Source organism: Charadrius vociferus, unplaced genomic scaffold, assembly GCF_000708025.1.
Source record: "Charadrius vociferus isolate BGI_N301 unplaced genomic scaffold, ASM70802v2 scaffold209, whole genome shotgun sequence".
In the NCBI taxonomy this organism is placed as follows: Eukaryota; Metazoa; Chordata; class Aves; order Charadriiformes; family Charadriidae; genus Charadrius; species Charadrius vociferus.
Genome location: NW_009660387.1, coordinates 34,020 through 50,720, shown reverse-complemented (window position 1 = coordinate 50,720; position 16,701 = coordinate 34,020). Strand labels below are relative to the sequence as shown.

The 16,701-nt window shown below is 37.2% G+C and overlaps 1 protein-coding gene across 1 annotated transcript in view; it reads left to right on the top strand.

The window, feature by feature from the left end:
* MED14 (mediator complex subunit 14) overlaps nucleotides 1–16,701 on the top strand; it is a 58,110-nt gene that overhangs the window by 21,341 nt on the left and 20,068 nt on the right. The window contains exons 2-12 of the mRNA XM_009893290.1: nucleotides 1,077–1,118; nucleotides 1,301–1,327; nucleotides 6,678–6,783; nucleotides 7,482–7,655; nucleotides 8,436–8,565; nucleotides 10,321–10,449; nucleotides 10,825–10,932; nucleotides 11,782–11,914; nucleotides 12,459–12,609; nucleotides 15,160–15,271; nucleotides 15,913–16,038. Of these exons, the coding sequence (XP_009891592.1) occupies nucleotides 1,077–1,118; nucleotides 1,301–1,327; nucleotides 6,678–6,783; nucleotides 7,482–7,655; nucleotides 8,436–8,565; nucleotides 10,321–10,449; nucleotides 10,825–10,932; nucleotides 11,782–11,914; nucleotides 12,459–12,609; nucleotides 15,160–15,271; nucleotides 15,913–16,038 (1,238 nt within the window). The remainder of the gene's footprint in view (nucleotides 1–1,076; nucleotides 1,119–1,300; nucleotides 1,328–6,677; nucleotides 6,784–7,481; nucleotides 7,656–8,435; nucleotides 8,566–10,320; nucleotides 10,450–10,824; nucleotides 10,933–11,781; nucleotides 11,915–12,458; nucleotides 12,610–15,159; nucleotides 15,272–15,912; nucleotides 16,039–16,701) is intronic.

Here is a 16,701-nt window from a genome sequence, read left to right as displayed (position 1 = left end):
AACCTTAGAGGTTCTTGTGGGGAACTTGTATGTTTTAAGAAGTGACATGCAGAACAAATGGAAAAAAATAGATATAGTTCTTGCAAAATACCATATCTGGTAAGTATGCAAACACAGTTTTGCTCGACTTGGGGTTAAGAGTGTTCAAACTCTGGAAAGGATGAGGAGTTTTAGAATTTTAGTTTACTGTAGAAGAACTTCCAAAATGTCATTCAAGAAGTCTTTGTGTTTATGGTATGTGCAGACAGTAATTGATGTTGTATGCGTCCTTGTAGGAGCATGTGCCTGTGATGTCTTTCATTCTTGTTTTAAGGTGTAGAACGGGTTCTTTTGACTTAAGTACATCATTAAGGTACAAAATAAAATGAGTAGTGTGAACAACACATGAGGAATTTTTGGGCACTTCGATTCACCAAGTAGTTTATAAGTTATGTGATGTCCCTTCCAACAAGCAGAGTGAGCGGGATTTTTCCACTGTATTTCCCCATAAATATGGATTTGGCTAGTAGAAAGCCCAGCTGGAAAGTATTCTCCTCCTTCCCTCCAACAAAATGTTTTCTCATTCTTTTACCAGCACCAGCCTAGTCCTTGAATAAATATTCAAGTCCTAGAATAAATAAAAAAAAGAAAACCAACCACTTTTCCAATAAGAAGCCTGTGATACCTGTAGAACATTACAGAAATACAGTCCCCTGTCTGTGGTAGCATCTGTCATGCAGGTCGTTGATAACATTCTGGAGTATGGCCATTTCTCCACTTTTTAGATTGATTAAAAAGGACACAAACTCATTTCAGGCAAGTCAGGAAACAGCCAATTTTAACACCTGCTGCAGGTGTTCTAGGATTGCTACTATGAATTAAGTAACTAGTCACTGATGCTTAGTAGGAATCAATTACAAAGCACAGGCAGTAATACTATGTGGCTCAGTAGATTAGCAGAAGTCTTGAGATTTCAGCACCTTTCATCAAGCTTTTAAATTAATTTGACCAGTTCCAGCTTACCTGGTACAGAGTAGTGGCAGGTGCACTGTGGTGCTATTATATACCTGATTTCATTTTTTCCTCTCCTTAACTAGGCTGCTTTCTAGAGCTATCAAGCTACTTCCTTTATCGAACATGTAATTTCATTGTATTTACGAAACATTTGCAATTGTAGAAATTTTGAATTGCTCTTTGTAGGTATGTAGAGGTTCTTCTTGTACTTAGTTGAAAGTTCCTAACAAAATTTCTGGTAGTCTGAAATGTAATAGAACAATATATAATATGCATTACCTTTTTTTTTTTTTTTTTTTTAATATAGATTACCAAGAAAGACTGATATGGAAAGGTGAGTGGCAATAAGACAATCTGTAATACATGTTAAAATACAGAACTTTGTTTAGGATGTTAAGATTAATATACAACTTCTTATTTAAAAGGTTTTTCTCCTAATTTTAGATTTTATGCAAGAAAGTAAGCCTTGTCTGTCTTGCTGTCACTGCATAGTTTCAAGATTTTTCTCAGCATCAGTGGCAATATTAGTTTCTGTTGGGGGCTGTTGTTTGGGCTTTTTCTTGTTGTTGTTGCACTGTCAGAAACATACTGTTGCTGTTATAGTAGGTGAACTCTGTTAAAGGCATTTTTCTCTTCATGAATCTTGAAGCAATGAAGTGACAGTAAAGCTGATGTGAAAGGAAACTGGAGAACCTAAATAGATTCTAGTTAGTATGATAAAGAAACTTTTTGTTCAGAAGAAGCAGTTCAGCAATTTAAACAAGGTAAAAACCTCTTTTCTGCTTTTTTCCATGTTGCACAATCTTTCTTATCATGAGCACTGTTTTCTGCCTCTGTTCTATGTGTTTTTGAAGTGTGAAGTTTGTTAGAAAACAAATGTAAGAGACCAGAAAAGGCCTTCCTGCCCCCTCCACTCTTCTCCACCCCACCCCCCAAGATGAAAGAACTTGATTTACTTTTTTGTTTCTTTGAGTAAATTTTATGGAAGTCATCAGACAATTGTTTCCTTTGTTAGTTGTGTTGACATGCTAATTGACCTAATTTTCTTGGAGACATAAGTAGCTATGATATTCCTAAAATTGTTAATAGAGTGCTGTGTACCACGATGATTGTTAATTTGGTCATCTCAAATCTTCCAAAACTGCCATAACGTGTTTTGGAATTAATCCCATTTTCAGGGAATCATAACCTTGGATGACTCATTGTGCCCCTTTCCCTTATGCATAATATTTTATTAAGGTAAATAATGTGTTTGTTGTTGGGGTTTGGTTTTTGGTTTGTTTTTTTTTTTTAATTATCACTCTATTTACTGAGGAAATTATGTTCCACTTAGGTCCAGAGCTCCCTTGTACTGGGGAGCGGGGGGTTCTCACATATAGATGTTTAGCATTTCTTGGTAAAGCTGGAGTCTGCTTTGTGGGGCATGCAGGTCTGGAGCAACAACTTAAGTCCTGACAGATTACAGATAAAAGAAAATAAGACAGCCTTCAGTGGTTGCAAGGAATGTCCTGCAGTTGAAATTGTCTTGAAATTAAACGTTCACATCCTTGTTAGATTTGACTTACAACACTTCTGGGTGAAGTGACTTTCCAGCTCTTGGAGGAAATCTGTAAGGAATGTAGTTTAATTATCCAGATTATTCTATTGTTCCTAATTTTGGGGGCCATAATGGCAGCAGTAGTTGGGCTTCAAGCTCTGTTTCTTGAAGCTAGCTGGTGACATGGCATACATACTTTGGTGAAGATCTGATGGTATTATCCTCTAATAAAGTTCACATAAAATCTAAGTTCATTACTACAGTCCCTAGCTAAAAGATGCCGTGATAAGAAAAACTGATAGGCAAATATGCGTCATAGTATAACATGGCTTTTCTTTGTAAAGGGTCATTTATTAGCTCTCAGTGATAGGAATAAATAACTTTTGCAACAAGAAAATAATTGGATTGAAAAAAGCATTAGTACTGTATTGTAAAATTAATAGTGCTGAGTTCTGAGGGAAATCCAGGGACTTGCTTCTTGATAATGGAGACCTTTTTTTGCTCAGTATTCTTTATCTTTTCCTCTTTATCCTCCAGTAAAGTATAATATGTAGGAAACTTTTATCTAAATACAGTAATGGATATGTAAGATTTAACTGGAACTTGGATTATAATGACTTTGCAAGGCCCTATCTTTTGTTGTGGGGAAATGGAAGGTAAAACCTTACGGTTACATTCCTGAATGAGTGGTTCTTGCTGAGAAGTATTTAAAAGATAAGTATTGTTACAGTTCTTCCTAGAACTACATAAACATGCTGTTTTCCTACGGGTTTTGCAGTAGTTACTGAACAAGACTGTTACTTCTCAAACTTGGAGCAAACACGCTGTCAGCTACACATGATTTTTTTAAAAAAGGCCTTCAGAACTGTTGTAAAAGCATGTTACTCGTGACTTCAACAACAGTGCAAATACACACCTAATTTTTGTGAAACATTGACTTCCATTCTTTTCTGATGACCAGATGACTGTTACTTCACTCCTTTCATAGACACGGATAATAATTTTGGTTGGATTGGTACTTTGCAACTGTCTTTTACTTCAAGCAACGAGCTGGACTAGGTATCTCCAAAGTTGATTCAGGTTGCTCAGGGTCATATCCAGTTGAGTTAAATATTTTCAAGGATGGAAATCCTGTAACCTTTCTGGGCAACCTACTTCAGTTTTTGATCACCTCACTGTGTGTTTCTTTGTTTTCCTGATGTCTAACTAGTTTTTCACTGGTTTAGTTTGTGGCTGTTGTGCCTCTTGCACTTTTGAGAAGAGTTTGCTTCCATCTTCTCTATAACACCTGTTTAGATATTTGAAGACAGCCGTAGGATCTCACCATAGCCTTCTCTTCTTAAGCATAAACAAATACAGCTTCCTCAGCTCCTCCTTGTATGTCACGTGTTCCATCCCCTAACCCACTTCTGTACGGCAGTATCTTTCTTGGCTAGGAAGTATAAAACTGGACGTAGTGCTTCAGATGCAGTCTCACACATGCTGACTCAAGGTGAACGATCCCCTTCCTTGACCTAGGCTGCACCTGTATTAATATAGCCTGTCATTGTTGCAAGGGCACATTGCTAACGCCTGTTCACTTGTCCACCAGGACCCCCAGGTCCACTTCTGCAGAGCTGCTGCCCAGCTGCTGCTTAGCACCCAGCCTGTGCCGTTACATGAGATTGTTTGGTTCCAGATGCAGGACTTTGCATGTGGGTTTGCTGAACTTCATGAGGTTCCTGTCAACCCGTTTCTCTGGCCAGATGAAGTCCCTCTCTTTGCACCCACTGGTTTGGCATCACCTGCAAACTTCTAAAGAGTGCATTCCTTCACATCATGCAGGTTGTTGATGGAGGTGTTAAATTGTATTGACCTTGAAGGAACACCCCTAGTAACCAGCATTAAAGAAATCCCGCTGGTAACCAGTCACAGCCTTTTATTCCTGGCAGTGCAGCCAGTTTTTCAACTACCTTGTAGTCCAGTTAACCATGCCATATCTCACCCGCTTAGCTACAAGAATGCTATGGGACATCTTGTCAAAAGCTGTGCAAAAGTCAATGTAAATGCATCTTCTGTTCTACCCTTGATCACAGAGCTGTTCATCCTGTAGCAGGTAGTTCCGTTGATCAGGAATGGTTTGCCCTTGGCAAATCTCTGCTGACTGTTCCCAGACTACTTTCATGTTTGTTATTTATCTGGACATAGCTTTTGGAAAGATTTGTTTTGCAAATTTTCTTCTTCACTGAGCTTAGGCCAACTGGCCTGTAGGTCCCTAGGTCCTTCTTGACCTTCTTGAAGAAGGGCATGATGTTTGCCTTTTTCCAGTCATCAAGGCCTTTGATCACTATGGCCTTTTGAAAATGATAGACAGCAACTTTACAGCAGCACATGTCAGCTCCCTCAGCACCCTTGGGTGCATCCCATCCACTGCAATGGAGTTTTGTATGTCAAGCTTGCCGAAGGGGTCCTTAATTTTATATTCTTCTACTTTAGCTAACGCTTCACTGCCCCAGACACAGCCAGTAGTCTGAAGGACCTGAAAGCTCTGAGATCAGAACTTACCACTAAAGACCAAGGTACAGAATGCACTGAGTACCGTGGTCATTAGAAAGCTTTTTAATGTGCTTTGCTTTGCTTTTCCAGACCTTGTAAACGTACTCTTTCCTTAAGTTTCATCTTCCTTGAATAATTTTTTTTTTGTGCAGCCCAGCATAAGGTCCTGTATCTATAATGAAGGACAAGGGAACGCAGCAAAGTTGAAAGACTTTGAGTTTTTAGTAGAGAAGTAGATAGATGTGAATTCCCAACGCAACTGTCTTTCAGGGATGATGGTGATGGTTCTGGAAGCAGGATTCTGTCAAGTAGAAGTCACAAGTCTTCTGTAACTTCATACATGTGGTATTAATGGAACAGTTACTGGAGTACTGTGTCTAGTTTTATAAATAATTTTCATTACTAAATTGCTGTGGTTTTTTCTGCTCTTTTGAGGGGGGTGGGTGGGGTATCTGCTTTTGATTCCCAGTCACAGAACATCAGTTTGAATTTTTCTTGCTATCATGCTGTTTTCACCACAGAAATTTGATTGACATAACTATGAAATTTTTGCAACTTCTATACGGAGTTTATCAGAGAGATTACTGGCTTTCTAAAGTCTTACTGTAGACATCTTTCAAATCCCATAAAGTTTTTTTCGGAATCTTTCAAAATTATCAACATCTTGTTTTCATAGTGTGGTTACTATTAGAGCAGTATGTACATATAGGAGCTTGTCCACCAGTTGAAAACCTTAATATCAGGCTGAATGCCATTCTAAAACATATGCTCTAGAACACAGAGGCTGCGTTCAGGCATTATTGGCTTAATGCCCGAGTTCTTGGATGAGGTTTGTAGTATGTAATGCAAGAAACCGGACCAGATGGTATTAGTTGTGCTTCTGGCCTAAACGTTCATCTGCTAGAAGAAGATAATGCATTACTTATTGCACAAAGGAGTTAACCTCATTACACCAACACTTTCAGCAGAAACAGGCTCTATCTATACTATGAGTATGTGTTTTACGGATTAGGATCAGAAGGAGATGCAACTTCTGTTTGGTAGAAGCCAATATCTGTTGCACTGATTAATGTTATTTTTGCCCAAATGGTTCTGTTACTTTAGAAAACCGTATCAGGAAAACATCTTAGGTGTGGGTTTTTTTTTTTCCAAAGTAACTAGAAAACCATGGTGAAATTGGTGAATTGAAGGTGTGGAAAGGGAGGAAAACCTCTATAAACAGTAAATGAAATGGTATTTCAGAGTGTATAGTATTACCGGTCTGCATTGTATATCTGCATGTCTTGTCTAATGCATCTACAATGTAGATCTGTAATGAAGGAGGAAAATCTGGGTGTGCTATTACATTCTTTTTTTGCAAAAAAAAACCCTCTTGAGGCAGTGTATGGTCGCAAGTCTTATTTTGACTATTTCATACAAAGCAGGGTGGAAGGATAATTGACTATCGGTAATTTCTCCTTTTCCCAATTTCTTTGCAAGGCAGGAATGGAGAGGAAAGTAAAAGGGTAGGGGGTTTTGTGGTCTTCCCTGCCACCACCTCGTTTCACAGTTAAATTGCTGTTTTATTATGTGTCTGAGCACTTGCTTAACGTATGTTTGTGTTTTTTTCCAGAAAAATAGAAATAGTGCAGTTTGCAAGTCGCACTCGTCAACTGTTTGTTCGTTTGTTAGCCTTAGTCAAATGGGCTAATAATGCTGGAAAGGTGGAAAAATGTGCGGTAAGTTAGCAATAGAGTTTGGTATGAAATAATCTCTAGGTGAGAGGGGATTTTGATACAGCCTAACTTCTCGTTACCATAGAAGTTTTTTTAAAAAAGCTTGTTTTACAAGCAAATGAATATTAAATTATAAACAATTTCTTCCTATTTAGAAATTGTATAATCTTGTCTTTCAGCAGTTCATGTTCCCAAAAACTCAACAGTGTCAAAAAATGAAAGGCTTGTCTGCACGGAGTTTCAGGAGCACTTTGGGATTAGGCGATAGGACAGGGAAGATGGTGATCTCAGTGTGTTAGTTCTTACTAACACTTTCATCCTGCTCTTGGTTAAATAAGAATAAAGTCCAGAATGTTGCAAAAAAACAAGCCCCAAGTGATTAGAAACCAGTATGATTGCATTCCAGTAGCAATCATCAGATAAAAAGCTGTCAGGCTTTACAGATTCTCCAAAGCATCAGAAATAGCATGTAGATTTAAAGTGTCCTTGCGTATGAATGTAAGAAATGGCTAGAATATTCATTCTTTCTTTGTTTTATAGATATGATTACTTGAATTGGAAATGACAGATAAAATCATTTCAGTCTTGTGCACTAGATGAACTGAATAGAAAGGGGCATTGATTTCTGCATTTTTTTGGACTAATACCTTTTTTTTTTTTTTTTTTTTTTTTCCTTTTCTTCTCCTCCTTGTCCTCTACAGATGATATCAAGTTTTTTAGATCAGCAAGCCATTCTGTTTGTGGACACTGCTGATCGTCTGGCATCGCTAGCTAGAGATGCTTTGGTTCATGCTCGTCTACCTAGTTTTGCTATCCCGTATGCTATTGATGTTCTGACAACTGGATCATACCCGCGTCTGCCTACCTGTATTAGGGTAAGTAATGCTGCCATATGTCTGGGGAGGGGGGGGGGCGGAATCCCCTATACAGTATCAAATGCATGTTGATGAAACTAATTCTCTATGTGCAAATGGAACTGTAGTTTAATGCAGGCCTAGTGCCAAGTCTCTGTAGTGCCAGTTTCTCATGCAGAGCACTTCCTATTTGAGTAAGTTACTGTTTCCCAGTAAAGCATTCTCTCCATTTAAACTAGTTCTGCTCTAGGATGAGTATAGTAGTAACTCCTCTTCCTTGGTTCTTTAAGTATTTGCACGTGCTAAGCTATCGTCCTAGAAAAATGAAGTGTGAAAAGGAGATACTGACATCTGTTGTTCCTAGAGGTTTTGCCTGTATTTGGAAATGGACAGAAATATTTAACAGCTCTCTTTAATGCTGCTGCCTTTTCTTACTGTTAAAATGCAGAATAACAGGATTTTGTGAAGTAATATAAACAGTAGGGCCTGTGACTTAGATCTATAGCTACAGATAAGGATTGGCTTTCAAATCTTAGTCTTTAAAAACAAGTTTAGCCTGATGTAAGGCCCTGAATTTATTTAATTGATCCTAGTTGAGCAGTCTATTCAGTTGTCAGTCTCAAGTAAAATGTAATCAACTAGAAAACAAATCCTAGTGTAAGATATAAAACTTTGCTTGTGTGTAACGCCCTGTAGTATTTATATTTTCAGACTTCTTGTCTGGTTAGTTTTCACCATTGCTACTGTCACTGTATTATACATGTTTGAGAGATGCAGACTTGTTTGTGTTTATTTTAACAGGATAAAATAATCCCTCCTGACCCAATAACAAAGAGTGAGAAGCAAACCACACTTCATCAGCTAAACCAGATTCTTCGACATCGACTAGTGACTACAGATCTCCCTCCACAGCTGGCAAATCTTACAGTTGGTAAGAACTGGAATTACTTTTTGAAGAATACATTATTGCAGGCTGATTTAAAACGCTTGCTTTAGCGCTGAAGCAAAGCTAAAAGATAGACCATTAGGCATGCTTCATCTGTTAAGACTGGTATCCTTTCTCTGTATGACATGAAAATGTGTTCTTCTCTATTGAAAAATGAGGGCACTGATAATATTGCTGAAATATTATTTACTTTCAAGAAGAAATCCTGTGCAGTTAATGGCAAAAGGTTGTAGATTGTCTTGCTCTTTCAGCAAATGTGTTACCAAAGAGTCTTAGGCCTAACAATGCAGCTGCGTTATCTTAAGTTAATTTTGAAATGCATTTTAAGTAAACTGCTAGGTGTTTCTGTAGAAACTCTTTGAACTTTAGCTTAAACAAGTCACTCCAATGTTGCTGCTTTTAATCTGTTTTGGTATTCATCTTCATGCATAAAATTTGTTCATATTTATGCATGCTTTTTGTTCAGTGACTTGCCGCAGTGCCAGATCTCTTTATCTGTTTTCAGATCTCTGTTTTCCTTTAGCTCAAGTAGTGGTAGACACTGATGACCTTTTTTATGGGAAGGATGTCTATAAACTGGACTATGTTATTGCAGAGAATAGGGCTGCGATGGACCTAGTCCACGCTTTTAACTAAGACAAGGTTAGCCACGTTTAAACCGTACCCCGCAGACCTAGATTGAAGGTGTTTCTGAAAAATCTTCGTAGTAGGTTTCATTGGTCCCTATGTGAATGCTTGCAATATCAGTATTGGAGCCATTTTTGTCTAACGGAAGTGTAAATGGATATATGTCTGAGCTCTTCAGATCTTTCAGTAAACTAAACAATTCCATAACTAATAGTTTCTGGTTTGTGGTTTGGTTTGTTTTAAGAGCATGTCTGGGATGCTTTTGAAGATGAGTGAATTAAAGTGGTTAAAATTTCTATAGGAATATTTCTGTATGTCTATAATTGTAAAGCTATATGGCATATTTTGTTAAGCGATTGAGAAGAACGTTGACCCCCAGGTTACAGTAAGGACTTGTATTAAATCTCTTGCTCTACCACTCATTCTCTTTATGACCTTGCTTACATAGTTTTGACAGTTTTTCTTCCCAGCTCTTGAAACTGATAGCACTGTTCACAAAGGTGTGAGGATATATATGTCAATTAGATAAATAGTGTACCTAATCTTTGCTTTTGTGCATATATATATGTTATGCAAAAGATTACCTTTATCACATGAAAATTGAGTAACAATGTTTTAATGTTAAATAAATGGTTTGCAGTGAGATGTATTTCCAGGATTGTTTGTGGTTTTGTTTGTTTTTTTTTTAATTTTTTTTTATTTCAGCCTCGGCTAACATCTTGTTCTGAATCTCTTTTGAATATTGCTTAGAGTATTCATTTTTGGTATAGCAAAGATGCTATACCAAAAATTCAGTGAGACGTTTTGTTTGTGTGACTTGTCAGGCTGGTAGTTAGGTCAATGTTACTCTGTATTATAGTAGCACAAGTGTTAACAAGTTATCATGACTAAAGTACTACTCTTCAGGACAGTTTGGTACGTCTGTCCATGCTGCTTATTGACACTGGTTCTGTTGCAGAAGCAACTGTGAAGTCTTCAGAGTTGCGCAGACACATGTGCAACAGAGCAGAAACCGTTGGGAAGTACTCTGTTGTGAGTGCCAGGAGCTACCACACTGATATTTTGAGATGTCTTAGGAGACTGAGTGAAATAAAATGTTTTTTTCTTCCTTAGCCAATGGCCGTGTGAAATTCCGAGTTGAGGGTGAGTTTGAGGCCACCTTGACAGTGATGGGTGATGACCCTGACATCCCCTGGCGCCTTCTCAAACTGGAGATTTTGGTTGAAGACAAGGAAACTGGCGGTAAAAAAAAAAAATAAAATAATCAAACCTTTACACTTTCTTTTTAACATGATGTTCATCTCTGAAGCTCTATAAGTCTTGTTAATACTGGGTCTTTTTCATAACACAACTTAAGATAATGAATCAGTATATACTTGTCATGTTTTCACATTGCTCTATATGCTTTTAATACCTTAACAATGGTAGACTGTGACAGTGTAGTTGATGACTGAAACTTCCAGATTAAACCAAGGTTTTTGTTATTTTATTAGAAATTCTGGTATGGAAATTGCTCAGTACAGTTGTATTTTTTTCTTTTTAATTTATTAATGTATTTAATTATTTTAAATATCTAGTTTCTTGATGTCTAATGTGAATTATTTTTAATTCATCAAGATGGTCGAGCCTTGGTTCACAGCATGCAGATCAACTTCATCCATCAATTGGTCCAATCGCGGCTGTTTGCTGATGAAAAACCACTTCAGGACATGTACAGCTGTCTGCGTATCCTTCTGAAAGTTGTTTCTGAATGAGTTGTTTAATGTAGCCTTGCTATTCCTAATAGCTGGACGTCAAGAAAGGTTGATTCCCTGTTAAGCTAGGGGGAAATGTCTGGATGTGGAGTAAAAGTGATGGCCTTGGAAACAGTCATTCTCAGGTGCCAGCATGTAAAATTTGTGAGGGGAGGTACTCAAGACAGCAGGTTGTGTCATAGGTCAGTGCAGCAGCAGCTGGCTGTGTGTGCTAATTTCAGAGGTAGAATACAGTGCTGATTTGGAAGGTATGGGAGCTGACAATTCTTGTGACCAAGAACTGCAGTAAGGTGATGATGGTGTGTTAACTGTATTGCACCTGTGTGAATAATAACATAAGGTATAGCACATGCAGGGTGTAGTGCAGTGGTTCTCTACGTGCAAAGGGCGTATTGCTTGACAATGTGAAACGGTTTTCAGTGAAACAGTTCTGCAGAAACAAACAGAATCATGTTATTTTAGGGTGACCGTGGGTTAGTGTTAACTATAGGGTGAATTGAATTTCTTTGTTAGTAATCTTTGTTTCCCTGAAAGACGGTCAGAGTTAAAATCTATATAATAAAGCTATTGTGACACTTGTCTAACACCCTGCTCTAGATAAGTGTTAAAAAAAAACAAAAAAAAAAACCAAAAAGGAAAAAACTTTGAGAAATATTTGATGCTGTTAATATGTCTTTATCTCTGGATTAGAACATTAGTGTTTTCAGACAGCATCTTGTCTGACTTTCGTGACAAATGGATTTATGTAGTGTACAGAAACGGACTTATGTAGTGTACAGACTTTTTGGAGGTATTATATTTTCTTAACGCTGTTCATTAGACTCCTTCTGCTTAGCACTTCAGTTGGAAGTCTTGCATTCACAAACACTAATGCTGATTCGAGAGCGTTGGGGTGACCTTGTGCAAGTAGAGCGATATCATGCAGGGAAATGTCTCTCACTGTCTGTTTGGAAGTAAGTTAATTTTAAAGGGGCTGTTAACAAATTATAAGTGAAATAACAAGAGGGTTTTCATTTACTAAGCTTGAGCCAGAATTTTCAGAATTACGCTGTCTTTTTGATGTGAGACTCCTAAATTTTTGTAGTTAAGTACCTAAACATGTTGCTTCACTTGCAAAAAAGTGAGGGATATACATCAATGTATAGGAGAACAATGGATAGTTATAAATCAGCTCATATTTATGCAGATACCTAAATAAATTAATTAGTTTTTTGTTAATCTTTTACTATACTTATTGCTTGACTTGCACTAGATAAAATTTAAAAAAGCAATCCAACTGCTCTTCTGTGTTGAATTTACAGCCATCTAAAACTTCTTTATGTAGTCATAGTTTACCAATAGTTTTGCATTAAAATGTAAACTGAAACAAACGCTTTTTGCAGTTCAGCTGACATAATCTTATTTTTAACTAGAACTCTCAGAATCAAGGATTAGCTACTGAAAAGCATCTCTTCTGCTATTCCGGTTACATGGTTTAATTCTTCTCTTTATTTTAAGTCAACAGGTGCTTGGCAGGAAAACAGGGACTGCGTCTGTTCATAAGGTCACTATTAAAATTGACGAGACTGATGTCTCAAAACCCTTACAAATATCTCATGAGCCTCCACTGCCAGCCTGTGATTCCAAACTGATGGAAAGAGCCATGAAGGTAAAGGTTTGCTTTGCAGTAGACATCTAGGTTTATAAATCAAAAACTTAAAAATGCTTTGCATTATCAGTTTGCTTCACTTTGATTCCATTTAAAGAGCTGTTTTTAAGTTTTCTAGTCAGCAGTTACTGTAGGTTGAGTTGGTTTTATGTTGGGACCTAAAATTGTTACAAATTATTGGCCCTGACTTCATCTTAAAAATTACACCTACTTTACAGTGCGTTATATACTACTTATGAGACAGAATGCAGAGGCTGGGGGAGGGAACAACAGCAAAGTTTTGGTTATGGTTAGTGCTTGGCTTGAAATGCTTTATTAGAGAGCCAGTTCTTCCCTTTCCTGTCTTGATGATGCTGTGTAAACTTCCTCTGAAAGTCAGCTTCCCCATGTTGCTTGAGTTGGCTACCCAGCAGTGCTATTCACTTTGGAAAAATCTTGCACAAGATTTCCAAATCATAAAGTAAAAGAGCTAATGTGGTTTGCTTGTTACAAGTGTTAGGTGAAGTTTGGTTTTACATTATCACTGCCATATTTTGTCATGTGGCCTGTTTAAATGTGCCTTTGTACTGTTCAAATTCATGTATGTTAAAGGTGGGATTGTTGAAGTGATCTGAAATGAGTAACTGCAGTCTGTTTCTACTTCTGTAAGGCTCCACTGGTCTAATTCTAGATCTTGCTTAATGATATCTAAGGTCTGCATTCTAGGTTTTATAATTAGTCTCCTGTAAGATCCTCAGCAGGTCTGGCTGTGATATATCAGGATGTGTATTTGTCATTATTTCTTACAGTGTTTTAATAAACTGGAATGAATGGTGTAGTTGTCAAACTTTCAGTACAGTTTTTCCACAGGGAAAAACTCCCCAGCCTACATTCTTCACCTGTCTTACAGAACTTCCTACTGATGATAGCCTTCACCTACTGTACATACTTTGTGTTTGAGCCTCTTGGCCCATCTTATTTACCAAGTCTGACAGACAAGTCTCAATGTGGTGAATGTCGAGAACTTCATATGTTTGGGCTACAGAGGAATGTGGGAGACTTAGTGGCGCATAGTAGCCTTCTACTCTACTTCTAGAGTAGAAATTCTATTAGTATCGTACATATATACTAAATTTACTCATTTAAGAGCCTAAATTAGCATATTTAGGCTTCTAAATAGACAGGTAATTTAGTGAAGATACTGTATTTTTGCCTAAATCCAGGAAAATGTGCATTATCTAGAACATCTGCTAAAGTTCCACTGGAGCTGATGCAATTTAAGCTCACTGAATCGGGTGTACAGACTGTAGATTAAGACATAAGGCTACTGGAAATTTGAGATTTATCAAAGCTAATGTTGACTCCCTTTATAACTACTTGCTCTGAGCTTAAAAATTTATCAGCTGTGGTATATACACTGCTGTTCTAGTGTTTGAATAATGATCTCAGCTGTAATGACGTAGATAGCACATTGTGTTTCTGTCTATTTTAGATACTATATAAAACAGTGGCATGAGAAAATATGTTTGTCTAATCAGGTTATTGTACATTAACCTACTGAAAATTGGATTTAGCTGTAGAACCTGTAGTCACTTGTTCGTGAGGAAGATTTCAGTCACAGCAGCTGCTGGGTTTTAAGGCCTTGTCTCGGAAAGCTAGTCTCCAGGGGAAGGTCATTCTGATGAATATGAAGGCATGTGCTGAAATTCTGTATAATTCTGTTCTGGTATAAACCTCTTCTGCATTTATCTCTTATACTAGAATAATATTTGAGTTTAATTCACCTTGAACAGTTTTCAAAGCAATGTGAGGTTAACTAGAGAAAGGTTTTGCAGTGATCTGTAGCTTTGTTTATGCAAAATATGTAAATAATATGACGGTAATGTGAATAGATATAAATGCAAATGCTTTAATTTAGGTTGCACAAGTAAGCTATAGTGAATATAAGTGGTGGCATAAGCTTCACCACTGGCAGTGCAACAGCCTGTAGATACTTCTGGGTAGCTCATACTCGGGGTCTGCCATGCAATGCACCTGCAATAAATCTTCACTGCGTTGCTATGCTGTTAGCAGGACTAAAACTAATGTGTTGTGTTTCATGCTGCAGCTACGTATGTGTTTGTGTAGACGCAACTGCAATTTAAAAGTGTTGGTTTTTTGGGGGTGGTTGGTTTTTGTTTTTTGGGTTTTTTTTTTTCCTTAGATTAAACTAGTTATAAACAGATGCATGCTAAGCTGGAAAATACTCCAGCCTGGATCTGGAACAAGTAGGTCTGCCCAGGGAGTGGTAACAGCATGATTTGTGAAACTTTTTTTCTTTTACATTTTCTTCTAGTTTTCTCTCAAACCCCTTCCCACTGCTTGCTGCACAGACAGAATCTTATGTTAGTTTGTTGTATTTTATAGTGATCCAAATATTCAACTTAACAGTTCATTTGGTTCACCACAGTTCTAAGTAAATTCTTTCTGAAGTGATTGTTTTATTAAGTTAAGTGGTTTTGTTCCAGTGTGCTAATGCATAAAGTCTACACATCAAATTTGACCTCGCTCAAGTACATTCCTTTTTTACAGATTGACCACCTATCAATAGAAAAACTCCTAATAGACAGTGTCCATGCAAGATCTCATCAAAAACTTCAGGAGCTGAAAGCCATTCTTAAGACCTACAACGTTAATGACAATTGTATGTATTTTCTACTGAAGTTTGTTTCAAGTTAATTTCCATTTGTGCCTAGGAATGGTTTCCTTTCTTCTTGGTGTTTCTTGTTTTCATTAATTTAAATAAAAATATGAAAAAATAAAGGGACATGTCTTCAGAATTAGCAAGACTTAGTTTTAAATTATTCTGCATTGATAATTGTAAAATACTCATACTTCTAAATGCAGTATAATAGATTAAGCCGGTAGAGCGTTATAGTCTGGGTTGAAGCGTTAAAAGTTGTCTACTATAAAACTTACGCATGTTCAGAATTGAAAGCAAATCCTTCATTTTCTTGAGCTAGCATTGTATGTGACTTCATTTAAACTGTTGCTTTTAAACTACTGGGATTTGAATTGAGTTTATAATGTGAAGCAGTGAGTTAAAAGATATTCAAGGATTAATAAACTTCAAATTTGGTCTGTCTTTTTTTGTTGGTTTGTTACTAGCACTGTTTTCACAGAGAAATTCTCATATTCAGTTCCCTCTTTATGTTAACAGTGTAATAATGTGCAAGTGAAGATTGCTTCTATGAAAGCAAATCGGTTTTGTGATTATAATGGGCTAAGTTTTAATATTATGAGCTTGAATTTTGTGGCAAATTATTAACATCAGTTTTTATTTAGCATTCATTGAGACGGCTCTTCCAACTCTTGTAATTCCGATATTGGAACCATGTGGTCGATCAGAGTGCCTGCATGTATTTGTTGATCTCCATTCTGGAATGTTTCAACTGATGCTGTATGGTGTTGGTAAGTAGGTGCAAAACCAGATTGTATTTAATATCTTGCAAGAATCCTGCGTTATGGGGTAATTTTGTTTGAAAAGTTCTGTCAAATCTGCGGAGTTCTGTTAAGTAAATAAGGGTGATGCAAATGAACACCCCACTTGGGTCATCATTTGAGGAATGGAGAAGTGGATCTTTGTGCTTCAGAGTCACAGTTCAGTTAGGTATATTTTAAGAGGACAACAGACTAAATATTGTTAGGCATCATTGCAATGCATATTCTTTATGACTCATGATTCCTGGGTTGTGCCAGTAATGGATGCGGTCATTTCATATGGATCTGACTGAGAATTCTATTATGTGACCTTATACATCTTGAGTTACTGTTCAAGTCTTAACTTCAGGTTTCAGACTGCTTAAGAAAAGAAGAAAAGTGAGCTCTTTTATTTGCCTGATAACATACTGCTGTGGCTTTACAAGTGTTATGGATCACTTGTGTGTCTTAATCTCTCTCTTCACAATGAGCCACATAAAGGGCAACAAATACAAGTTGCACCAGGAAAGGTTTTATCTCGATATAAGAAAGAAACTTTTTACAGTGAAAAGAATCAATCACTGCAACAAACCCCTCCCTAGGGAGACGGTGAAGTTCCCATCACTAGAAGTTTTCAATATGCAATTGGACAGG